The sequence below is a fragment of the Gracilinanus agilis genome, chromosome 1 (genome assembly GCF_016433145.1).
Source record: "Gracilinanus agilis isolate LMUSP501 chromosome 1, AgileGrace, whole genome shotgun sequence".
In the NCBI taxonomy this organism is placed as follows: domain Eukaryota; kingdom Metazoa; phylum Chordata; class Mammalia; order Didelphimorphia; family Didelphidae; genus Gracilinanus; species Gracilinanus agilis.
Genome location: NC_058130.1, coordinates 55,986,411 through 56,013,039, shown reverse-complemented (window position 1 = coordinate 56,013,039; position 26,629 = coordinate 55,986,411). Strand labels below are relative to the sequence as shown.

At 38.0% G+C, this 26,629-nt stretch overlaps 1 protein-coding gene across 3 annotated transcripts in view; it reads left to right on the top strand.

Moving 5' to 3' along the window:
* VGLL4 (vestigial like family member 4) overlaps positions 1-26,629 on the top strand; it is a 162,390-nt gene that overhangs the window by 90,017 nt on the left and 45,744 nt on the right. For all 3 annotated transcript variants that reach the window (XM_044666205.1, XM_044666054.1, XM_044666136.1), the window contains exon 2: positions 26,425-26,614. In XM_044666205.1, the coding sequence (XP_044522140.1) occupies positions 26,425-26,614 (190 nt within the window). The remainder of the gene's footprint in view (positions 1-26,424; positions 26,615-26,629) is intronic.

Below are 26,629 nucleotides of genomic sequence, written 5' to 3'. Positions count from 1 at the left end.
TCAAGGGCAAAGAGTCAAGTGGCAAAAGTCACATTTGAACCCAAGACTTCTGACTCCAGTCAACTGATCTTTCCACTATACCATACAGCCTCTCATTGAATGAATATATGGGCCATATATTAAAAGTATGTTTATACCAAAGCAATTTTTAAGTACCCAACTTGATTGAATATCCTCTCTGTAAGTAGAAATGTTTGAGGTAAACAGCACTTGAGGTGATGAAAAAGACACTAATACTTCCTAACTGTATCTGAAGAGCCCTTCAGTCCATTGGACCATCTTAGTAGATAAGTCAGGGGTCAGCACCATATGGCTCTCGAGCCATATCTGGCTCTTTTGAGGGCCAGATATGGCTCTTTCTGCAGGAGCCATAAAGTCCATTTTTTTTCAGGTACTGTTACAGGAGCAGCACTGTGAGCGTTGTATGGCTCTCACGAAATTACATTTTAAAAAATGTGGCATTTATGGCTCTCACGGCCAAAAAGGTTGCCAACCCCTGAGATAAGGAGTTAACCCATTCTGAGATAGGAAAACCAAGGCTCAGTTAAGCGTGTGTTCTAAAATCATATATTGAGTCAGTGGCAGAGCCAAGAGTAGAACCTAGATTCTCTCATTCCTTTGTCCATCACTTGTCTTGGCTTTCATTATGATAGTAGTACTATTTGATTTAATTCTCTTTTAGTTGTCTATCTAAATCTATCATTCTCCTCTTAACTACCATAGTAATATTGCTAAGGCTCAGGCGTAGCCAAGATACACACCTTATTCTTGATTTTCTGTGGTTCCTATTGCTCCTAGGTCAAATGCAAACCCTTATGGGTGACATTTAAAGTCCTTTGTAAGTTCAGTCCAATCCAACTTTCCAGGCATATTATATAGACCACTTTCTGGTCATATTGGCCATCTTCCTCTTCTTCATCTATAGCCCACAGTCTCCCATCTCTACCTTTATACAGACTCTTCCCTCAATTCCAGAAATGCTCTTCTGCCTCACCTCCACCTCTTGGAGTCTCATCATTGTTCAGTCTTTTCAGTTGTGTCCAACTCGTAGTGACCCCCTGTAAGGTTTTCTTGGCAAAGATACTGGAGGGATTTGCCATTTTTTTTCTCTAGCTCATTTTATAGATGAAGAAACTGAGGTAAATAGAGTTAAGCAACTTGCCTGGGTCACATACCTAGTAAGTATCTGAGGCTGAATTTGAACTCTGGTCTTTCTGATTCCAGACTTGGCACTCTATCCTTTGGATCACCTAGCTGCCCCTTGGAATCTCTAGTTTCCTTTAAAGCTTAGTTCAGGTGCCACTTCCTTCCCTGATTCCATTCCATCCCCACTCTCAAAATTATTTCGCTCCCTACTGAAATCACTGTATTTACTTTGCATAGATTTTGTCTAGACCTTTATTGTCTGTATCCCTTCCCCTGATGTAAACTCCCTGACAGTATTTGTCTTTGTATTCTTCGGGCTACCACAGTGTCCAAACCATAGTCCATACTTGACACAGGAGGGTTGTTTTTTTTTTTTTAACTAGTGCCTATTTTAAGGCAATGGTCCCCAATTTTTAGTTATGAGGTATTCTTCTTAATAATAATTTAAAAAATTGTAGCTGTCACTGACTATTGAAATTAAACCAAGGTCCAGGTTAGACATTTCCCCACTTCTGCTCTCCATTTAAAATGTGACATAAATTCTATATATATCTATTTAATTAAAAACATTTTCAGAAATCATCTCTTATGAGATGCTTACAGATTTTCAAAAGCTAAACAGACTAATTTTGTTTTTATTATTTCACCTACCTTCACCTTAGGACTAGAAATATAACTCCTGGCTTACTCCATTTCATAGACCCCATTTCTTACCTCCTCAAAGACTAAAGCAGGAATCCCAAACCCACAGCCTCCTTGTGCTACCCGAAGACACCCCTCCACCCACACACATACAATCATACTATATAGTTTTGTTCAGCTAAGTGTGTAATTGGATTAACAGGTCTTTGTAGAGAGAAACAAAGATTTAGATTGTGGCAGTACAAATAGATTAGTGATATATACTTAAAACAAACAGGCAATTTGAGTTGAGTTTGTCCCATTGGTCCAGGAGTGCATTGAATTCACAAGTGGGTCTCTCAGAGAGGCCACTTGAATACATGTGGGCTCACACTGAAGCCAGGATTTGGATAATGTAGGATGAGGTGATGTCATTCTCTCCATCTGGAAGCCTATCTCATGTGCTTTCAACTAGTCCCAAAGCAAGGATTTCAGATGAACGTCTACACAAGACAATAAAGGCTGAGACTTTACCCACTTAAAAATATGCTGAAATACCAAGTCATTAATTAAGTTTGCCTTTCCATGGCTGACCAGAACAGCATTGGGCCAGGAGAGGGCACGAGCATGTTGGCGAAGTCAATTGAATAAAAAAAAAAACAAAAAAAAAAAAACAGAAGCCTTTTCAGGCTGCAGTAGCCATCCAACAGATGGAACCTCCTCAATTACATTAGCCCAGCACCTGCTGTCTCCCATTTGAACGGCCATGTGCCATTCAGACACCGTGGAACCGCCAACCCTGTCATCTCTAGAAAGCGTGTTCGGAAGAAAGCTCGGAGGGCTAAAAGGTGAGCTGTCGAGGAGCAGCCTGGAGAACGGGCAGCGATGGACGTGGCGGCCGTTGTAAGCCACTGACCTATTTAATTTACCAGAAGTTAATACAGCCTAATACTCCCTAAATTAAAACATTTCAGTTTTGCTTTCTTTCCTCATTAGTACAATTTCCACTGACCTTGTGTCAGAGCCGAACCAATCTGGGATCATTCTAGCATGGGAGCAGTTTAATCTGTCAGCAGGTTTTCCCGGGAAATAGCCCGGCCAAGGCTCCTGTAGCTGCAGCCCTCTAATATTACTAGAGTGGTGGCATGGCGCTAAACTTTTCTGTTTTGTAAAACTGCGCAAGCAAGGCTTTCAAGAGACTCCGTGCGTTTCCACGTAAGCATAATTTCCCCTTCTCTGGGATTTTAGGACGTTGGTCTTGCCCAGTGAAATGACTTAGTATTTAAAAGTTTGGTTTCTCTGATTATATAACAGGAGAGGGCACTGGTCTGGTTACAGAGGGCAGTCTGGCACACCAAGAAAGGAGGGAAAGGGATGAGGACTGTTTTTTAAAGTCTGCAGTGCAATCTTTCCTTTGTGTGCTTTTGCAAAAATTTGTATCTGATTTTTGAAGAGCAAAATCCCATTAGATGAGAGACAAAGAAAATGCTAGATAACTTTAAAGAAACTGATGTGAACTATAATCTAGTTTAAAATGCTCTTTTTGAAAGCTGTTTGGCTTGATAATTTTATCCTTTAGAAAATGATTTCCTAACAAAAGTAACATTTTATTTTCTACTATTTATTTTTCTTTAAATTTTAGTAGGCCAGGGATTTGGAACTTTTTTGTGACCCTTTGGCAGTTGGTGAAACCTATGGACCCCTTTCTCAGAATCAGGTTTTTAAATGCAGAAAGTAAAATCCATAGTGCTTCAAAGGAAACCAATTATATTTGAAATAGTTATCAAAACTTTTTAAATATACAGACTAAGGACCCCTATTTTAGGTAGACATACAAAAATATGCCACTCACTGAAATCAGATACATTCCATAAATCCAGATAATCAGAGCTCATTCATGAACACTCCTGCTTAGGTCTGTGATTTACTCAAATCAGCAGGGTAAGACCTTTAAATGTGTGCGTGCGTCATCCATGGTGCCGGGTGGGGTCAGGAAATAGATTGTACTTCATTTCCCGAAGAGGATGCCAGCTTGACTCTCTCTGCTCTTTTCATTCCCTCAACTAATTACCTGGAACTTTCAGGATCTTCCTCCCAGAACTGGCAAGGGGTTTCAGTGGGGAAGCAGCCATCCTAGGAGGTTTCTTCCAACCTTACAAGGCAAAAGATACTGAGGTTAAATTATAGTAATTAATCACAAACATAGTAGGTCTTTCTTCTCTGAGCCAAACTGAAATTTAGGTTTAGAACATATTATGTAGACCCAGGGTGTATGAGGGAACTTTTTCTCTCCCCTATCCCCTATCCCCTCTCCCCTCTCCCCTCTCCTCTTCTCACCCTTAACTTCTGTGTATTGGCTCCTAGGCGGAAGAGTGGTAAGGGTGGGCAATGGGGGTCAAGTGACTTGCCCAGGGTCACACAGCTGGGAAGTGTCTGAGGCCAGATTTGAACCTAGGACTTCCCATCTCTGTGCCTGGCTTTCAATCCTCTGAGCTACCCAGCTGCCCCCATGGGAACTTATTCTTTTAAAGCAGATGCTTCTAATCTTTTTCCGTGTCATGAGCCACTTTGATTTAGTCAATCTGGTGAAGCTTACGGACCCATTCTCAGAATCATATTTATAAGTAATTGAAAGACTTGCTTAATTTCACTTATAAGGGAATGAAAAAAAAAAAAAAAGATCAAATCACCTCCCTCTCCCAAGTTCCTGGACCTCCTAAGCTCTATCCACAGATCTCCTATAAAGAATCCTTGGTTTAAATATAACTGATCCCTAGGAAAAATATTTCAAAGCAGCTCATTTCCCTTTTGTGTCTAGACCCGAAGGTTTGTTAATAATCTGTTAAGTAGACATCGTTTTGGTTTTAAAGATTAATGAATACTATGGAAATAGGATTAGGTGATAATATAGGTATAAGCCAGTGGAATTGCTTGTCAACTCTGGGAGGGGGGGAGGGAAGACAGGAGGGAGAGAACATGAATCATGTAACCATGGGAAAATATTTAAAAATAAAAATAATTTTTAAAATAAAGAAATAAGAAATAAAAACACTTGAGAACATTGGGGGAAAAAAAGTAAACCCCATCTATACTTGACTCAGAATGTCCCTTTTGGGCTTCCCCATCCTCCAAGCACTCTCACCAAAAAAGTTACTGAATTTTCTATTTGTCATTTTCCCATTAAAAGTAATTCCATGAAGGTATATTTAAAATATAAGCATAACTGTCTCTGGGGATGCCATCTAGGCCATTAAGTTACAGTCAAAGCTTCTGATCTTGAAAGTCTTTCCTATTGTAACCTTACCCTTGCACAGATTTGCCTTTGAAGTGGGAGAGGAGCCTTTTATCTTTGATCACTTAATGACAGATTGCCCTTTGATCAGCTCAGTTTTCTTCTTTCTTTTGTTTCACAATAAATCACTTACCTAGGTGGTAGGGAAAGACCTGAAGTAGTCCCAGAAAGGGTCACAATTTTGAGGAGCACAATGGTTATTTGACCGCCATATCTTAAGCAAATACACCCAAGTAAAGCCAGCCCTTCCTGGCCTTGATTAAACTTGAACGCTGTGTAATGTCAGTGTAGCCAACTGCACCTCCCTCCTCCCCTCAAGCGCAACCAACCAAAGTCAGCTCCCCAGGAATATTTTAAGTTGTTCTTATAGCTTTAGGAATAACTATGAGACTTCCCATCAGCATCTAGTTTGTTCAAGAAGGTGTTTTGAGTTTGGGAAACATAATAAACTTTGAATGCTAATTGGATGTTTATTTTCAGATTACTTTTTATGACTTCTTGGTTTATTACTTAACTGTCATTTGCTATCTGAATATGAAACAGAAAGTCTTCCCTAAGTTATCTCTCCTTCATTAGAAATCGAATGTTTTCAGCATAGTGTAGTGAAAGCAACATCCATCCAGGATTTGGAGTTCAAGACTTTGGTTCAGATACAATCCAGTCACTTACTTAGGCAAAGTGCCTGGAACATAGTAGACCTTAATAAATACTATTGACTGGCTGACTAAGCCTTACCTGAAAAATGAGGGGTTTGAACTAGATGACCTCTAATGCCCTGATGAATGAAAGAAAAAGGCATTGATTACGCTCATTAAAGCCAAGAACTGTGGTAAGAGATGAAGATACAGACAGAAAAATGGACACATTCTCTGGTCTCAAAGAACTCACTTGAATAGAGGAGTGGGCTGGGCTGGGCAGGGCAGATGGAAAGGCCAGATGGTTTTTAGGGTAAAGTGGCAAAGCAGATGAGATTGCATCTTCTTTATTGCCATGCCACGGATATAACCATTTTGGTTTGAGTTTGCACCATTTGATAGTACCAAGAGCTTTGCTCATGAGAATTTCTTTTCCAAGGCTTCAGTAGCTATGGCTCCTCAAAGAGGGTGGAGAGATGGTGTTCAGCATTGCCAAGTTTCCTTCCCATAAGGATAGGTCACTTGGATGATGGCTGTAGGGGCTGGGTTGGAAACAGGGCAGGTGTTAGGGCAGGGGTAGGGTGCTGCACACTCACCGTTTCCAACACTTGAGCCCAGGTCCTGGGATGCCTCATCTGGGATCTTAGGGTGGCAGGGTGGCCAAAAGGTGACTTGGTCTACTAGCCTCATGCTAGCTTCTTTCTCTTCCTCACTTCATGTTTCTGCTTCTTCAGACTATTGACTAGATGGAAATTAGTTGGCTGTTGGTGGTAAATCGATGCCAGGGGCCATCAAAGCATAAATACAGAAAATCTTTGAGGAATGATTCTGAAATAAACATTTAAGAACAATTTAGAGATTGTTCCCTCATTTGCAAATGCTGCTATGTTATTCAGGAGTTGTGATTTATGGACACAGAAAAGCTTTTTAGACCTTAGTTACTATTAATACTGAATTATGTATTTCACATTTCCTGAATAAGGGGATTTAAAATGGGAAGGGACATTAATGATCATTTAGTCCATACCCCTCTTCTGTCAACTGGGGAAACTGAAATATGTAGAGTGGGGCACTGACTTCCCCTAAGGTCACTCAAATAGCAGAGTTGGAATTCTTACTCGAGTCTTTGAACTCCATAAATTTGTATTTCCTTCATTTAACTAATGGGATTTGGGGCTCCAACTTTTTATTAACAGTATGCATTCAGGCTATGAAATTCATTTTAATATTAGCACAATAATAATTAGGTAACAAGATCTGTACACTACTAGTCAAAATGGAATTTTGGATTATGTGCCCAGTAAGATTTTATTCCATTCTATGAGATTTTATGTGGCAGCTAGATTGTACAATATAGCACCTGGGGTCAAGAAGAGTCTTCTTCCTTTCAGATTTGGCCTCAGACACTTGCTGGGTGATCATGGATAAGTCATTTTACTGTGCCTCGATTTCTTTATCTTAAAAATGAGTTGAAGAAAGAAATGACAGACCAGCCCAATATCTTTGCCAAGAAAACCCTAGATGGGATCTTGAAGAGTTAGAAACAACTGAAATGACTAAATAACAAGATTGTATGCGCCATTGTTTCTTTGTATTCCCCTTGGCTCTACTCCTTGGCTGTCCAACCATTGACTATATTTGGAAATAAGTATAATAGAACACATATAAATTCAGATTTGGATTTCTGTGGATTAAAATATGTCTTTGGAATGTTATATCTACATATAGTAAAGTCATGTGAGGGATATTAGTTCTGTCTCCTGGCTTTTTAAAAGTATGGGTTTTTTGTGGGGGGGATAAGGAGGAGTCCTAGTTTGTCACTTTATATCGCTTGCTATGGTGGAACATTTAAATGTCAAGAGTCAAATATTTAAATGATTAATCAGACAAATTCCCTTATGGAACTAAAATCTTATTATATAAATGTGTAATTTAGTGGTAAACTTAACATCTTTGCAACTAAGAAAATAAGTTCCATTTCCAGAAAGTGATTAAACATTTAAAATAGTTTTTTAAGCTTAATTTAACTCTATCAGAGAAATTGATGACTATAGAAGTATAATTTTCTAATGCTAATGGAGAGGTATCCTATAGTTTGAAGGAACCGTATAAATTATTTAGTCCCAGGAATTCTTAACCTGGGGTCCATAAAGGTGGTTCTTTTAAAAAATATATATTCTTAAGTACATTTCATTTAATTTGTTCCCTTTGTCATTCTTTGTATTTTATTTGAGGCATTAAAAACATTATTTGGAGAAGGGGTCCATTGATTTAAGCAGACTGCCTAAGGAATCTGTGACACAAAAGTGGTTAAGAACCTCTGATGTAGTTTAAACTATTAATTTTATATAAGAAAAAAGTCTCACAGAGTCTAAATGAGTTGCCTCAGGTCTTTGCTGTGTCCTGGCACTTCATTTCCTGACCCTCTGAATCCAGGCTTGGAACTTTTCCCTTCACCTCTACTTTCTGGCTTCCCAGACTTCCTTTAAGTCTTTTTTTTTTTTTTTTTTTGATCCTTTCCATTTTAGAAGCAACACTGTGTATTGGTTCTAAGCCAGAAGAATGATAAGGGCTAGGCAATGAGGGTTAAGTGACTTGCTCAGTGTCACACAGCTAGGAAGTATCTGATATCAGATTTGAACCTAGGACCTCCTCTCTCTTGACTCTGGCTCCCTATCCATTGATCTACCTAGCTGCTCCCTTCCTTCAGGTCTTAACTGAAGTTCCACCTTCTATAAGAGCCCTTTCCAGATCTCCCTTAATGCCAGTGCCTTCTTTTTGTTGATTGCCTCAGTTTATTCTGTATAAATGTTGTTTGCATGTTGTCTCCTCCACTCAATTGTGAGCTCCTTAAGATCAGGAACTGTCTTTTGCCTTTTTTTTTTTTTTTTTTTTAATGTTCCCCAACTCTTTACCACAGTGTCTGGCACATATTAGGCAATTAAATGTTTATTGACTTGGCTTAACTTGACATTGATAATAAGTTTCTGAGAAAGTATTTTTACTTCAACTCTAGTGTTCTTTCTAGAACATAACACTGGCCAGGCTGCCTCTGTTTGTGAAGTCACTGGTAATAATTAATCAGCCCTTTCAAATTCGAGCTATTAATCACGAATTCATTTCTAGTCATCCAACATTTGTGAAATGTAAGACCCAGCACTAGATATTGTGGTAAATTCTAGGTATAAAATAATAATGATACTGTCTCTCAAGCAATTTGCATTCTAATTGGAGGTTGGGGAAATAAGGTATATACCAGAAAAGTAAATGCAAGATAACTGGAGAAGGGAGAGAACAACAATTGAGGAGTATCAGAGTAGACTTCATAGATGAACAGGCATCTGAACTGAGACTTAAGGGAAAGTAAAGAGTTGTTAGAAATGTCCATGTCAAGGTACATTCCACATATCTACTACTTCCAGGATGGTTGACTACTTGCTTGGATAAATTGTACTGGAAATTCTTTTGTTCATCTATGGGTTAGGCATGATGAACCCTGAGGTCCTTGCTAAATAATTCTGAAATTCTGTGCTTTTGGGGGGAATTTTTGTCCTGTTATCCAAGGTACTTCTTTTCAAATAGGAAATCGCATCAAGGTTGGAAACTAGAAACTCTCAAAAAGCATAGTTCTCATAATAATCAGCATTAATGCCTTGATTCTTTTAAGAATTAATTGGCCATTTCTTTCTCTCTACTTTACCCTCTCTTTCTTTTTCTTTTCTTACCTTCTGTCTTAAAATGGATACTAAGTATTGGTTCCAAGGCAAAAGACTGGTAAAGGTTAGGCAGTGGGGGCCAAGTGACTTGCCCAGGTTTACACAATTAGGAAGTATCTTGAGATTGGACTTGAACCCAGGTCTTCCCATTTATAGGTCAGACTCACAATCCACTGAGCTACCTAGCCACCCTTTGCCTTCTTTTTCTAATAAGTCTGTGGGGGGGGGGGGCAGCTGGGTAGCTCAGTGGAGTGAGAGTCAGGCCTAGAGACAGGAGGTCCTAGGTTCAAACCCGGCCTCAGCCACTTCCCAGCTGTGTGACCCTGGGCATGTCACTTGACCCCCATTGCCCACCCTTACCAATCTTCCACCTATGAGACAATACACCGAAGTACAAGGGTTTAAAAAAAAAAAAGACCTTGAATCTAATAAGTCTGGGAAGTTTTCATTTCTAATTTCTTGAAATGTAGTGTCCAGGCTTTATTTTTTTTCTTGATTTTTAAGTCTATAATGATTCATTCAAAATCTCTTTCTGTCGTTGTCTCTCTGTCTCTCTCTGTCTGTCTCTCTTTAGAATGAAGTGACTTGCCCAGGGACATACAGCTAGGAAGTTTCCAAAGCCAGATTTGAAAACAGATCCTTCTGACTCCATACCTGGTGCTGTATCCAGTGGGCTAACTAGCTGCCTCCAGTCCAATAATTCTTAAATTTTATCTTCCTTTGGCCCAGTTTTCCAGAACAGATGTTTTAGATAGCTAGAAGCTTACATTTTCTAATATTTTAAAAATATTTTATTTTATTTTTATTTTGTTCCAATATTTCTTATCTCAGGGGTCACTTTCTTTTTGGTCTGTTCTGGTGTTGGGGAGCATGTTGCCTGGTTAAAGTTTGCCACTTTCTATTCTAAGTAATTTATTCTTCTAATTCTTTCTTCTAGCGTTTCAACTATAAATCCTCTGGTTTCCAACATCCTACTTTGTTGATACTGCTTTCTCAAAGGTTACCAATAAGGAGCCAAAGAATCTGGGCTCAGATTCTTACTTACTTGTATGACCTTAGGCAAGTCACTCAGTTTCTTGGCCTTCACTTTCTCCATCTATAAAATGTGGGGTAGATATTAAACTAGACAGTTCTAAGGTCTTTTCTAGCTCAAATTCTTTAATCCTTTGATTTCTTAATTGCTAAACACACTGGCTTTTTTGAAGTCCTCATTCATCTTGACACTGCTCATCCTCTGCTGCATGTGTCTTTTTTCCTTGCCGGTTGTCATTCTTACCTTCACCTATTTCAAATATAGCCCAGTCTTCCAAGTTCAAATTTGGGAGGTAACCTTGGAAAGGAGATTTATTCCTTCATTACAGATAGTTGAATGAATACTAGATTTGGTTTTGAATCTTAACTCCCACCTGTGTGAAAGTGAGTACCAACTCATTCGTAGTGTTGAACAAATGATCGATTACTATGAGTTACAAATACTATTCTTTGATGATTTCCTTGATCTTTACATAATGTATAAGTTCTTTACAATAACACATTTTAAATGTCTGATTTAAATTTTAAAAATCATTGATACAGAATTACTCTGCAATTTAATCCATGCACAAAATACTTTGTGGAGCTCTCATTGCATCAGTTACAGTAGACTCTCTGACTTTGGATATTCTATTTTAATATTTAGAAGGTTCATTTTTTTTGACTATAATGAAGCCAACTGTCATTCTGAGTCAGTATTTGTGGTAAATCAGTCAAATAAATGTTGAAGGATATAGATGAACTTTTTTTTTAAGATTTGTGGCTTGAGAAAATTGGCATTTGATAGTCACCTTAACACCTGGCTCTCTTATATGAGCTGGGGAATTCAGGATTATGAGGGAGATTCTACAATCGAAACAGGTGGCTAGGGATGTCCCGGGTAAATTTGAGGTTAACTTGGGCATGGAGTGGCATAGGTAGGAAACGATATTATTTAATTCCTTGGGGCCGAGTATATTGTCCATTTTGTCCATTACATTTGAGAAGGAAAGGGGTGACATTTTAGTGTCATGGGAAGACTCTTGAAGTTGGTGGAAGGGGACATTGATTTTTGAATCCTGTCTTTGCTGCTGGCCTGACTTTTGAGCTTACTATTCTGAGGCTTCAGCTCTAAAGGGGTTTGGACAACTGATGTGATTGCCTATCAGTATACCTTGGTCATATATGCAGTTAATATCTCAACATAAAAATAGCAAATTTGAGGGGCTCCTAGCATTGTTTTATCCAATGTTTATCACATGAATGAACCATTTCAAAAGTGCTAATGCATTTCAACTATATAAATATTAAGGGAAAATAATAATAAATGAATGGATGAATGATTTAAAAAAAATAAAGGGGTTTGGACTTGAAGGCCTCCCAGATCCCTTCTCTCACCTGAAAGTCTCTGACCCCACCGAAAGCTCTGACTAGCTAAATTCTTAGGAGTTAGGGCTGGATATTAGAATGTTCTTTACTGTGCTGGGATTCTACCTAGAGGACAAACTGATGAAATTTAGTCAACAGAAGAGGAAGTTGAGTAGATGAGCAATAAGAGTTTTAAAATGCGGGCATCATCTCAAAATGAGCTTTATTGGGTTGTTGACTAGATAGTGATAGAGAAAGGAGTGAAGTGGGTATGGATATTCAATTTAAAAATTTTAAATCTCTTGTTATTCTGATAATAAACACCTACAAATATTAATATTTCCCTGTGTAGAGAAAAACAACAAAGAGGATTACATATTCTGCTCTACATTTCTTTTTACATACAGGTTTTTAAAAATAGATAATAAATTCAACATGTCTGTTTCAAAAGTTGTCCTGTTTGTCAGTGTCTCCAGTAAGAACTGGTTTTATTCTCTTCTTTGCATTTTAAAAAGTCTGTTTGAATGACTGGCTTTTCTTTCTTCTTTCTCCCTTCCTCCTCCAGACTTCACCTACCTTGCATTAAAAACCAAACCAAACCTTTCCATTGTAATGTACATATAGTAAAAAAAAACCCAACTTCCACATTGGACAAGTCCACTAGTGTATCTCATTCTCCATCTCTAGGCCATCTTCTTTTTAGGCAGAAGGTAGGTAGCATGTATTATCATTGGTCCTCCGTAGTTGTGGTTCATCATTGCATTATTGCTCAGAGTTCTTAAAGTCTTTCAAGTTGTTTTTCTTTATGACATGGGCATCATAGAGATAAATTGATCTTCTGGTTCTCCTCCATTTCACTCTATCTTAATTCATACAAGTTTGTCCAAGTTTCTTTTAATCCATCTGTTGGTACAGTGAATAGAATGCTGGGCTGGAGTCAGGAAAAACCAATAGCACCTAATTTCCAGAGTTGTGGGGATCAAATGAAATAACATTTGTAAAGCATTAGCACAGTACCTTGTACATAACAGATAATATGTAAATATGCTTATGTTAGCTAATATAATAATCACGATGGTTATTCTTCCTTTTGTCATTTCTTACTATGTAATAATATTTTCTTATTTTTAAAAATTTGATAAATATAAATTTTAATTTAAATTTTAAAATAATTTTAATAATATTTCTTTATTTTTACATGTGTATTCAAAATAGGGAGTGAGACGATCTCTTATGGCTCGTGCAGTCCAGTCTTTTCATTTGTACAATGAGGAACCTGAGACATGTGCACAGTTGGGGCCAAGTCAGGGGTGGGGATTATGGAGGACTATACGATTATAGGGGTGTGTGTGTGTGTGTGTGTGTGTGTGTGTGTGTGTGTGTGTGTGTGTTGTGTGTGGGAGTGAGTTATGGTAAATAGATTATCTTGGCTTTGCTGGAATCGAGGGACTAAAGTTACTTGAGTTCATTTCACCAAACATAAAAAGCATCTATTAAGTGTGTGCGAGGGACAGGGTGAACAGTGATGTTGAAAACACAACCCCTATCCTCAAGGAATTTATGGTCTATTAAGGGAGAGACATGTACGCAAATAACTCTAATACAAAGAGTGTGAAAATATTTGAGGTACAAATAAAATGCTTGGAGCCCACTCACAGGAAGGAGACTCACACTGACTGGAGAATTGCAGGGCTTCATTGGGGAATGGGAGTATATTTCTGGACTAGGGTACATGCATATAGTAACGAGAGTTAAGTCTGTAAAGGCAGAGGTAGGGAACAGTAGGGAGGGCTTTTAATGCTAAGATTTACATGAAAGATGTCACCATCTCCCATAGGAACTCTGAATTCTCTTGCCTCCTTGCCATTGCTTATGCGCTTCCCTATGGCTGAATGTGCCCGTTCCACCCCGACACTCTGTTATTCTCCTGTAGAATGGCAAGGACTACAAACTTGGAGATGAGTCAGAATATTTGGGTTGGAACCTTGGTCCTATTTGTTATTAGTCAGGTGATTTTAAGCTAATCATTTAGCCTTTCTCAGCCATCAGTTTCTGTATCTTTAAAATGGACAGGATACATTTTTACTATTAATTAAGTAAATTAATAATTTACTATTATTAAGAGACCTTTAAATGTAGGTTGTTAATATCCACTCTATAATAATTCTTCATATCTCAACTTAGATACCACAATGAAATTTTCTATAATCTTCAGACAGTAATGACTTTCTCTGACTTCAAATAACATTTATTTTACACATGTACTTATACATTTTATTTCATAGAATCATAGAATTTATATTGGGAGGAGACTTTGAAAATTGAGTTTAATCCTCTCAATTGGTAGATTAAGAAAACATAGGAACAAGGAGATTGTGACTTTCCTAAGCTCTGGGTCCTTCAACTCCACATTCAGTTCTCTTTCCATCACCGTGATGTCTTTTCGTTTGTTAATTTGTGTCATCTCTTCTTATTAGATTATAAACTCCTTCTGGATGAGAACTTCCATCTAATCCTTTAATCGATTCAATCTGTCTCTCAAGTACCAGCAAAGTACATCGAGAGGGAAGTACTTGAATGTTAGTAATAATAAGAAGGAATTAAAGTAAAGTTTTCCCAGTGATTGGCTTTATTTAAATGAGAATATATTTAAATATGCATAGCATCTTTAATATAGTAGACTGTTCAGTGTTTATTAAATTGTTTTATACATATATAAACTGGCTGCCTCAATAAATATAGCCAAAGATGATGAAGATGCCCAGATAGTAAACTGAAGGGTTCTGAATTTTGATGTTAGCTTTGGCTAATGTGGCATACAGTCATAAAATGTGAGTTTTGAAAGGGATTCCGGGGATCATGGTGTCCATCCTTTCTTTTACAGATATGAAATGCCATTCTTGGTGACTTGTATAGGGCTCACACTTTAAGGAGAGGAACTAAATTTAGAATCCTGATCTTGACTTCAGTTGGAAAACAAAAAATAATTGCATTTAAGTTAATGAACAATTATCAAGTGCTTTCTATGTGCCAGGCACTGTACTAAGTAAGTACTGGAGATAACAAAAGCCAAAATAGCTCCTGCCCTCAAAGAGTTCATAATCTAATGGGGGAGATAACATGTGAACAGCTATATACAAACAGTGTTATAGGACTTTATATTTTTGAGGGCATTTGACTTATTATCTTAGCCCTATGGGGTAGGCAGGGTACATTGATATTAGGATCTTCACTTTACAGGCAAGGAAACTGAGACCTCGTTTGCCTAAGTGATATCACCTTTAAAATGAGGAGGTGAAAGATGAAGAATGCAAAGTGCGGTTCAGATAGGGATAGAGACCAGTATGCTCTTCAAGCTTAGATTGGTCTCTCTTTCTCTTGGGCAGATTTTGTCCAGGGTCTCATGAACCTCATTTTCGGGGATTTTCTCTACCCATCATACCATCCTACCTCATAATAGATTGGAACAATTCTAAAAGGTCTCTGTTTATTATGCCAGGCTGCTTCTCAGACATTTTACAAAGATATCAAAAATCAATCCTGTTATATTTGTATTTCAAATGGTTTAAACCAGTGATTCCCAAAGTGGGCGCTACTGCCCCCTGGTGGGTGCTGCAGCGATCCTGGGGAGCTGTGATGGCTACAGGTGCATTTATCTTTCCTACTAATTGCCATTAAAATTTTTTAAAAGTTAATTTCCAGGGGGCTAAGTAATATTTTTTCTGGAAAGGGGGCGGTAGGCCAAAAAAGTTTGGGAACCACTGGTTTAAACTCTCCCTTATCCTTTTGTTTGCCTAAATTTTGAAGACTTAAGTATGCCATTTTCCTTTTCCACTTAGTTTTGTCCTTGTGAGCTACCGTGCCCAGTAATAAACACATTTCAAAAATTCTTTCCTTACTTCCTTCCCTTACAATGTACAAATAAATGTGCTAGGAAATGAGAGAGACATAAAGAAAAACCAGACCCCGTCCCTCTTCTCATGGAGTTTATAATCTACTCTATGAGTGGAGGAGGAGGTATGAACAATTCTTTTTGTTAACCGTACCAAGCTTTTACAAGTCCCACCAGGGAAGAAATTATGCTCCAGCTTGGTCCCTGATTTCACTGCTCTGTGGGAGCAATTTGCCGTAATAATTCCCCTCTTCCCTATTAACAGTAAAACTTCCACTAAAAGGAGGGAAAATGGCAAATAAATGCAGTCGATTTTTAAGTGAGATGCAAAGGGATTACCTTTTGAAAATGGGGAATTGACATCCATGTGTTATACAAAAAAGGCTATAAAGTACTAGAGTCATGTGATCAGGTACCATGAACTTGGGTCCTCCTCCACTATGGGGGCTTCCATTTTTAGTAATTTAAAGATGGTGTCACAAAATAAAACAAAGTTGGGTCATTTGTCCAATAGTAGTAGCTCCCATTGTATATGACATGTCGTTTGCAAAATGCTTTTCTCTTAATATGAGATACTTGAGGCAAGCAAATATCACTCATTTTACAGGTGAGGAACCTGAGACCCTGGGAAATTTAATGATTTGTCCAAAATTACACAACTATTAAGTGTCAGAGTTGGGCCTCAAAAGTAGCTTTTTTTCTGACTCCAATAGGTTTCCTGTTTCACTCTTCCATGCTGCCTCTGGGGCAGACATGCAGACATTATATTTCATATGAGGGAGATGAGTTTGGCTGCCAAATGGTTTATCATCTTTTTGTTTAATTGACAGTACAGGGGCCATGTTTGAAGGATATTTTCTGCTTGTTGGAGCTATATTAAACTTATTCTTTGCTTGTTGGGGTATAGTGGAACGACCTCTTACCTTGGAGTCAGAAAATCTGAGTTCGAGTCCTTACTCTGAGACTTTGCTGGTTTTGTGTACCAAGGGGCAACTGATTTAAAATCATTTGTGCCTCAGTTTCCTTATCTATAAAATGGAAATAATAATACTTGCATTGCCTGTCACATGGATTTATTGTGATAAAAGTGCCTATGAAGTCTCAAAACACTTTAGAAACATGAACAAATAACTAGCATGGAAAAAAGTTTCTGTATTCTTACAAAATTAATACATTATATTACTATTTAGCATCTTGCAAACTTTAAGGAGTTTTATAAACATCAGCTATCATTATTATTATTTATGCTATTATTTCTCCCTGAAGGAAAAGCCCCACAAATCTGATCACTCATTTTTCACTAAAGATTTTGTACATATTTTATCCCATGTAAGTTTTAATTTGTAAATTCTGGTGAAGTCAAAGACAATGTCTTTAATATTATCATAATGATCACATTTCTGATAATGTGGATGGACTTAATAAATGATGGATTAATTTTGATGGATGTATTTTCCTTACTTAACTATACCTGGTAGTCAAGATTATGGACATTATGAGCTTCATATGGTAGTTTCCAAAGATATTTGCTTATTTTTTTCTCCCTGCTTAGACTTTAAGCTAGCTCCTTAAGATCAGGGACTTTTCCTTTCTTTGAATCCCCAGCACTTAGCACAGTGCCTGGCAGAGAATAGATATTTTATTATTTATTAAGATAAATGCTTCTTAATATGACTTGCCTAGTGCATATACAACGTCTTTCATTTTCTTTCTACCCAATTATTCTCTTTAAAAAATGTTTTTATTGTCCTGCAAAACATACTTCCATATTGATCATTGTAAGAGCAAACTCATATAAAACTAAAACCCCAAAATAAAACCATAGATACACTGAAGTGAAAGACGACTCCAACAGTTCTTTCTCTGGAGGTGGAGAGCCTTCCCTGCCAGAAGTCTTTCAGGATCGTCCCAGATCATTGCACTGCTGAGAGTAGCCAAGTTTTCACAGATAATCATCATCCAATATTACTGTTATTATGTATAATGTTCTCCCAGTTCTACTTATTTCTCTCTGCATCGGTTCCTGCAGATCTTTCCAGATTTTTCTGAAATCATCTTGCTTATCATTTCTTATACAGTAATAGTATTCCATCATCAATATATACCACAATTTGTTCAGCCATTCCCCAGCGGATGGACATCTCCTCAGTTTCCAATTCTTTGCCACCACAAAAAGAGCAGCTGTAATTTTTGTATAAGCAGATCCTTTCCCCTTTTTTATTATCTCTTTTTAGAGACACTGAATAGTTGGGACAAGTATAGGCAGAGCCTGTCTTCATCTGAAGTTAAGACATTTACGGTAGCCAGGAGGAGCCTTATATAGGGGAGAAACCAATTCTGGGTCTATTTGGGAGGGTGTATATGAAAAGGACTTGGAAAGGGGGGATTGCAAGGGTCATTGGAGTATATATGAGATATGTGTGTGTGGGGGAGATAAAGGGGAATGCAGGGAAGGAGTGGAGTGTGCCTTTTCATGGAGAAAGTACTCATTTTCCCCTTCCATTATGTTAGTTCTCTGGGACCAAAGCCTTATTTACCGCATGGTAATGATGGCTCTGAATTTAGGTCTCAAAGAGAAGCTTTTCAACAGCTGAACTGAATATATTAGGTGCCCCTGACCTCAGGTACTTAAGACACTGGGTACACACAACTTTCCTTGCCACTGTTTTCCAAACAGCAAGCCCCCCTATTCCAGTCCTGTTTTCATGGCATGACTGTCCCCTTGTTGTCACCAGTTGTTATAATAATAGCTTATATTTGTGTAGCTTGGCATTGTAGTTAGAGGAGGGCCTGGTGCAGTGGAAATAATACTGGCTTTCAAGTCAGAGGCCCTCATTTCTAATTGGTCTCTGTTACCTGTGAGACCTTGGGCTAGTCATGTAACTTTTCTAGTCCTTAGTTATTCTGAACTGAGAATAATCTCTTCCAACTCTACAAAATCCCTTCCATCTCTAACCCAAGTTAACCATAGACCTATCTTTGGCATGCCATCTGTGTGACCACAGATGGGTCAGAGTCCAAATGACCCTCTAAGACCATACCAAGAAGCTACTCGTATTTTGGAGGAGGGAGTTTTCACACCAGGATCCTACACGGATGAAATCATGAGTTGAGAGCTCCCCTCCTCTAAAAGAACTTTGTGTACTTCATGTATGTTATCTCATTGGAGTCTTGATACTACCCTATAAAACATAGGGTGAAAACATTATTTTTCCTCTTTTATAGAAGCCATTAAATATTTTCCCCAAGATCATAAAGATTGTAAATGACAAAGCGGGGGCACAAATTCAGAGATCTTCCTCTTCATGTTCTTTCTCCTTTACCATTAAAGCTGCAGGACTTCTGTTATGTGATACATGTTTCTGCTGGGGTACCTGGGTAGTAGAATCTTAGGAGAGGAAGTACAAGTGAGCCCCAGTGAGCATATCCTTAGCAAAGGATGATTCCCTGAAGAATTAGTCCAGTGAGGTGATATAGTAGATAGAGAAGCCTTGTGCTACGAGGCAGGAAAAACTGAATTTCAATCTTGCTTCCAATACTTAATAGCTAAATGACCTGGCAAGTCATTTTAACCTCTCAAGCTCAGTTTATTCATTTGTAAAATGGGGATAATAATTGCACCTATTTCATAGGGGTATTGAAGGTTAAATACAATAATATATTTTAAAAGCATTTTACTAACCTAGAAGTACTACATAAATGCTAGCAATTATTAATTTTAAAAGGGTCTTCCTTTTTTTTTGCTACTTAAGAGTAATTGGTCTAGTTTAAGAACGTGAGTCTTAGAGTCAGGAGAGACCTGTGTTGTCAGCTAACATTGTCAATAATTAACTATATGAATTTTTGAGAGTCACAATTTTTCAGTACCTCAGTTTCTTCATCTATTCAGAGAAAGTCATCCTGCCTCAGTATCTACAAGATTGTTATAATAAGTAAGATGACATGATATGTGGAAATATTTTTCAAAATAAACAATGATACAAATTCAAGGAACAGGCAAGCTCAGGAATTGTACTATTCTGGTTAATTAAATTTCAGGTTGTTATTGTTCACTTAGTTGTTTTCAGTTATGTCCAACTCTTCATAACCCCTTTTGAGGTGGTATTCTTGGCAAAGATACTGGAGTGATTTGCCATTTCCTTCTCCAGTTCATTTTACATAAGAGGAAATGGAGACAAACAAGGGTAAGTGACTTGTCCAGGGTCACACAGCTATTAAGTGCCCAAGTCCAGATTTGAATTCGGAAGAGAGTCCTCTTCCTGACTCCACAGCCACTGTCTATCCACCTAGCTTCCCAAATTTAAGGTTAATAATCTGAGATTAATCAGAAAGTCTTTTTTCTTTTAACTTTACTTTTAAAAAAATCTTTTCTAAAGTGCCTGCTTTTTTGCCTGAGTCCAGTGTACTAAATTAAAGCAATTCTTTCCATGCTGATTTTATATTTATGTAATTCTAACACCACAGGTCATCATTATCAATTTTAGTTTTAATTAAACAGAAGATATGGATGATAGTTCTTACATAACCTCACTCATACTCTCTGAACAACATTACTTTATAATATCATTATGCAGTATAACATTATTTGTGCATTTTAGTCAAATCCACCATCTTTCAGGGAAATCCTGTTTCTGAGAAAATCTGAGAAAGGCAAGATGCTTTCTCAGAACCAATTCAATCATGTAGGGTTCTACTGCCAGTGTGAACTTCTAGCACAAGTGTTAAACCTAAGATGAACCATGTACAGCCCCACCATGACACTCCTAGGAGATGGATGAAATGTATATCATAACTATGGGGCAGTTAGGTGGCACAGTGGATAGAGTTGTTGGATTTGGAGTGAAGAAGACCTAAGTTTAAATCTTGCCTCAGAAGCTTAATAACTGAGTGACCCAGGAGAAGTCTTTTAAGTTTTTTCAACTTAGGTTGAGAGAGAGTAACAGCTACCGCACAGGGTTATGAGGATCCGATGATATTGCTGTCTCGATTACCTATCAATGACATCATGAGATTGATATCTCATTACATAGTAAACATAGGTAAAGTGCACTGCAAGCCTTGAGCCACTTATAATCAGTAGTCAAATAAGGCGGATAACCTTCTCCGTATTACCATTATCCAACATTTAAGAAATATTTTTACCTCATTGATGTTTAATGTCCTGTTGGTCAAGGGGCACTAACCCTAAAAGAGTTTTCAGTTTTCTAGAGGACACAAATGGCTCTACTAGGAAAGTCTTCTGAGTTATGATCCAAGATAAAGAGAAATCAGAAACGATCAAGGAGAATTCAGAATATTTCTAAATTCATTACAAGTCCCTGCTAGTGTTAGTTGAGGTATAAATGACCTGCAGGGATGATTTAGCCACCCTGCTGCTAGATCAGACACATAGCATTGAGAGTTGAAAAGCCTGTGCTTGAGCACACACAAAAACAAAAACAAAAACAAAAAAACAAAACAGGAGCACACCCACTTCTTCCTGACTAGAGCAAGAAGGCTGGGACCCAGGCTCTGTTTCTAAGTTTTGTGGAACTGCCGGACTCAGTACTGTATCCAGGCAGACGCTACGTCACATAGTTATCTCTGTTTGCCTTCTATGTATTTCATCATGTTGCCCAACAGCCCTATTTTCCCCCCAAAGTTAAATGGAATGAATAGGCACAAGCTGAACTGTTTGAAAGAGGCTTATCCCCAGCTGCTGCTCTCTGAGACAAAGACAAGTATTATTCGAGAAAAAAGGAATCTGCGCTGGCTGTTGGCGTTTCTGCTCTCGCACAGACACTGTTCTGGTCTGTACAGTAATGAATTGGGGAGATCTGAGATGGCTCGGGAGATGGTACAGGACAGTTGTTTTATCGAGGATCTGTCTTACCAGTAGGATGATGTCACTTCTGGGGGCCCTGACAGACAAATCACTGGCGCAGGGGAGCTTGTTCAGTAGATCAGGTTGTGGTTCCCTGATTTAGATCCTCATACTGTTAAGGGGAAGGGGTGGTACGAGAAAGCAGACTTTTTTAAGTCTTAGAGGCCACAAGCAGAGATTTAGTTTGTGTTATAATGGAAAGCCTTGAATTCTGCAGGTTTTATCCTTAAAATTGATCTTCAGAAATTATATTGTCTATGCAATGATATCCCTTCCTTCCCATTATAAATCTAAATACCATGGTCTTGTCTATAAGTTGACCAACATTCTCTTCTTAAAGCTGCAACACATTATATTTCCTTGATCAGTGTAGGTAATATGGGAAAAACATCAGGCACAGAGTCAAAATAATGTATTTTTAAAAGCATTTACCAACCTTGAAGTACTATGTAAATGTTAGCTATTGTTACTAGAAGAAAATTTCTTCTTTCTTGCTGTTTAAGAATGTTTGACCTAAAAGGTCTTGGATTCAGATTTGGCTTCAGGTACTTCTTACTGAGTGACCCTGGGCAAGTACAATACTGTATTGATTCTAAAGCAGAAGGTGAGAGTTTAAAAGAAAGAAAAGGATGATTGACCTAGTGTAGAACATGAGTCTTAGAAGCAGGAGGCCTGTGTTCAGTCCTGTCACTGCCACTAAATCATAGTCAACTTAGCCAAGTCATGTAACCTTTGCAAGCCTCAATTTCCCTATCTTTAAAATGAAAATAATAATGTCTAAAACTGTACTCTCATAGCATTGTTTGAAGGATCACATGATCTTAGCAAATTTATTTTGTAATTGAAGTGCCATGTAAATGTGAATTATTATTGCTATGAATAATATTGTTAATCATCATTCAGTGAGTAAACTGACTAGCTTAAACACGAGTCCCAAAAAAAGAGTATATACAATCTAGTTGAGGAGACAAAATTAACAAGGAAGTATGAAATTATATTGGAACAACTAGATGGTACAGTGGATAGATCGCCACACCTGGAGTTAGGAGAACCTCACTTTAATTCCATCCTCAGATATTTACTAGCTATGTGACCTGAGGCAAATCACTTAAACCTGCTTGCCTCAGTTTCTCTAAATGTAAAATGAGCAGGAGAAGAAAATGGCAAACTACTCTAGTAGCTTTCCCAAGAAAATCCCAAATGGGGTCACAGAGAGTTGGATGTGACTGAAAAACTCCTGAACAACAATGAATGAAATTGTGAAGCTTCCAGTGTATTAAATCCACAAATTCAAACACTTTATCAGCCACTCAGAACATCCTTGTTGAGGGAGACAGAGCCAAAGAACAGGAGGATGCTGATTTTTTTTTTTTTTAATTTTTAAATTTCTACCTTCTGCCTTAGTATCAATTCTGAGGCAGAAGAACTCAAGGGTGAGGCAATCTGGATTAAGTGATATGTCCAGGGTCACACATCTAAGAAGTGTCTGAGGCCAGATTTGAACCTAGGTCTTCTGGACTCCAGGTATGGCACTCTATCCACTGGATGTCCTAACTGCCCCAGGACACTGATGCTTTGAGAACCACAAACAACCCCAGCATTAATTCACACTTCTATATAGTGGCCTGTGCATAAGTTCCCAGAATGAAGATGGGATGCACCAGGACCACCTAGAACTCCTCTCATGCTTAGCACATAGTAGCTGCTTTCTAAATGTTTGTCCATTGACTAATAAGTTAAACATGATCAAATGAGTGCCTGTCACCATCACCTGAGGGTAACCTTCTGCTTCCCAAAATCCTATCAATGCTCTAAAGCTGGACTCTAGTCCTATCTCCTTTGTGAAGTTTTCCCCAGGCTATTCCACTTCTCATGAATCTCACCCTTCTCTAAGCTCATGTTGAACAAAAACTTCCTTCTTTCATTCATTCCACAAGCATTTATTAAGCATCTACTCTGTGCCATGCAACAGGGGGGTACAAGGAGAAAATTGCCCCTGCCCTCAAGGTGTTTATATTCTATTGGTGGGAAGCTACCACATGTATGCAGAATGGTAAATACAAAATATACTGGAAGTGGTGGCCAGAAGGCACCAGCCTTGGTGGTGATAAGGTGACCCTTTAGGGGAGCCCTGAAGGAAGCAAAGGACATTACAGAGTGAAGATGATTGGAGTTGGGGTGGTCCAGGAATTGGGCACAGCCTGTGCAAAGGATAGGGATGCAATCATCATATACAGAGCACATCAACTGGGCAGTTTAGCTGGAAGACAGAGTCTATGATGGAGAATAATATGTGATAAGCCTGGAAAGGTGATTTGAAAAAGAAATGATGAACTGGAGTTGGTATTTTGTCCTCAAAGAATGAAGGAGAGATTTCTTGAGCAAGAAAATGGTATCACCTGACCTGTCCACTCTTTGTTTCATGGATGCCCATTTTGTCTTTTCTAAAGCCCCATCCATTTCTAGCTTCTTTCCTTATGCTTAGCAGAATACCAGGCACATAGGAGGTGTTCATTGGGACACATGTTTAAAACACTAGAAAGATCTCATCTAGTCTAATTATGTTTTATAGATACCAAGACATGGAGGGCCAGAGAACTTAAAATGACTTGACCAAGATCACTGCAAACCTGACTGGTCTCCTGCACACTTTGTACTTTCACTAAACATATCCTAGCCAAAAAAGGAGGTGTTTAAATTTTTAGGAAATAAGCACAATGCAGTAGTTTTTTTATTTCATGGAGTGGTCTGGTGAAGCCTATGGATTCCTCAGAGTAATGTTCTTAAATGTATAAAATAACAGACTTTTAGAGGACATTAATTTTATTGAAATAATATTCTCAAAATATATGTGTACATATGTGTGTAGATATGTATGTGTATAGATACATACACACATGTATTTAAAAAACAAGTTTGCAGACCCCAGTTTAAAAAGTTCTAGCTTAATGAAAAGAGAAAATGAAGACAAAAAGTTGACTGGCGTACCATGGTATATTGGAAGAACCATTGTGTTTAGAGAATAAGAACTGAAGCTTAAATTCCAGTTTCTGCCCCTTAGTTCCCGTGTGACCTTGGGAAGGTTGTAGTTTTCCTTGGCCTCAGTTTCTTCATCTATAAAATGGAGGTGTTGGTAGTTGTTGGTCGGTTTTTTTCAACTTTAAATCTTACAATGATAGAGGGATGGTAGGAATTCTTTATGTGACAAACTGAAGTAGGTCTGGTTTTGTGAATGCATCAGGCCAGAACAGGTCCTGGTTTTTTAGACATTTAGTTTGAAATGGAAAGTTCCATTTTAGTTTTGCTGCCAGCATCTCTAAAAGGAAGTCTGACTTGTGGTGTGTTATGGGTCACTATATATTTGCTAGTTTATATCATGCTGACTAAATTGGCACCATGTTTATTTTTCCTGGTAAACATTCAGAAAGTTTGCTTCTTGCTCCTCCTTTCCCCAACAAAATCACACTTGTCATACGTGAATGAAATAGATGACTGTTAAAAAACCATCCACGCATCAGTGGTGATATGAAAATTAGTGGTGGCAGACAAAGATTTCCTTTCTCAGGGACCACAGGCCTCAGATGAAGTTGACTTTATCCTAATATTACTCCCAAATTGGGACCAAGTGGAAATAAAAATGGTTCAGACCTCAGACCAGTGCTTAATAATTTTATTTTTCTGAACTCTGACTGCCTGTGGATACAATGATTATCTTTCTGTCACCCGAACTTCTACTTTTCCCTTTTCCTTCACTCCCACCTAAATTTTTTCAATGTGTTGTTTTAACTTTAAGCTTAAAGCAGCTCAGTAGAAGCAAAAGCTAAATGATCTTGGAGTCAGATCTCATCTGTGGAGCCTTGGCCACTTTAAGTTGCTCCCCCTCAGTGGCCTTAGTTTTCTCACCTACAAAATGAATACATTGAACTAAATGACCTCGTTGGACCTTTCTAGCTTATTGGCCTAATCTAATCTAAATATTGTTATATAATATTTTAGAAAAATCTAATGTAATATCACATTATATTATTGTATACTATGTAAAATTATACAATATGTAACATACATATTTAAATAATATATGTTGTGCACATAGTAGAAAAATAAAAGGCTAAGTTAATTTAGTTTTCAATAAATAAGAAAGCATAGCCTAAATTATTTTGATATTTGAATGGTTGAGTCTGACTGTTAACATTGGGTCAGAGTTCAAAACTAGATAATTTATGAATCTTATGCCCTCTTGCTTTAACAATTTCATTGAATTCCTGGCATGTTATGCTTGTAAGATGCCTTATCATCACCTTGTACTTTTCAATCAATTGATTATACCAAAAATGAATAAAATGTATTTTCTTCCTTGATTTCTTTTGATTTTTTTCTGTAAGCAAGTGAACTGTTAACTCATAAATTCTTTTTAAACAAAGTAACATGCTAAAAAAGAGCGATAAAAATATAACAAGAAGAAAAGTTAATTTGGCATTTTGGTTTTAATGAGTTCAGTACTGAATTTGTCTCATGCCATGGACCAGGAATTCAAGACCCTTTCAAAACCTGTGTGTTTGATGAGGCTTTAAGATTACTTATGGTAAACAGGCGCTTTCCCCCCCTGTTATTTTATTCCAGGTTTTATTTTTAAACTTTACCCTAAAGACTACTTGTGCTTAAAAAAACCACGTCTTCTATAAAATGGTTCATGCTTGGCTTCTAACCATGCACTCAGACCATGTTCTGAGCATAACAGGCATCTGGCCAAAATGCCAAAGGTTTCCAGTGGGAACAGTTTTGGAAGGAGCCAGAATTGACTTGGGGGAAGGGGTTGGAGAGGGATTGAATTAGGGGCATGTGCTTTATATTTGATGACTTCATCTACTTTCTTCTTGCAGGTGAAGCTGCTCTAAGAGGTGAACCCAGAATGCAAGCCCTTCCTGTGTCCTCTGCCTTGACCAATCATCGGACAGGGCCCCCTCCCATCAGCCCCAGCAAGAGGAAATTTAGTGTGGAACAAGGGGATGATGACCTAGACTGTGAAAATGACCATGTTTCCAAGATGAGTCGCATCTTCAGCCCCCATTTGTAAGTGTCTGGCTT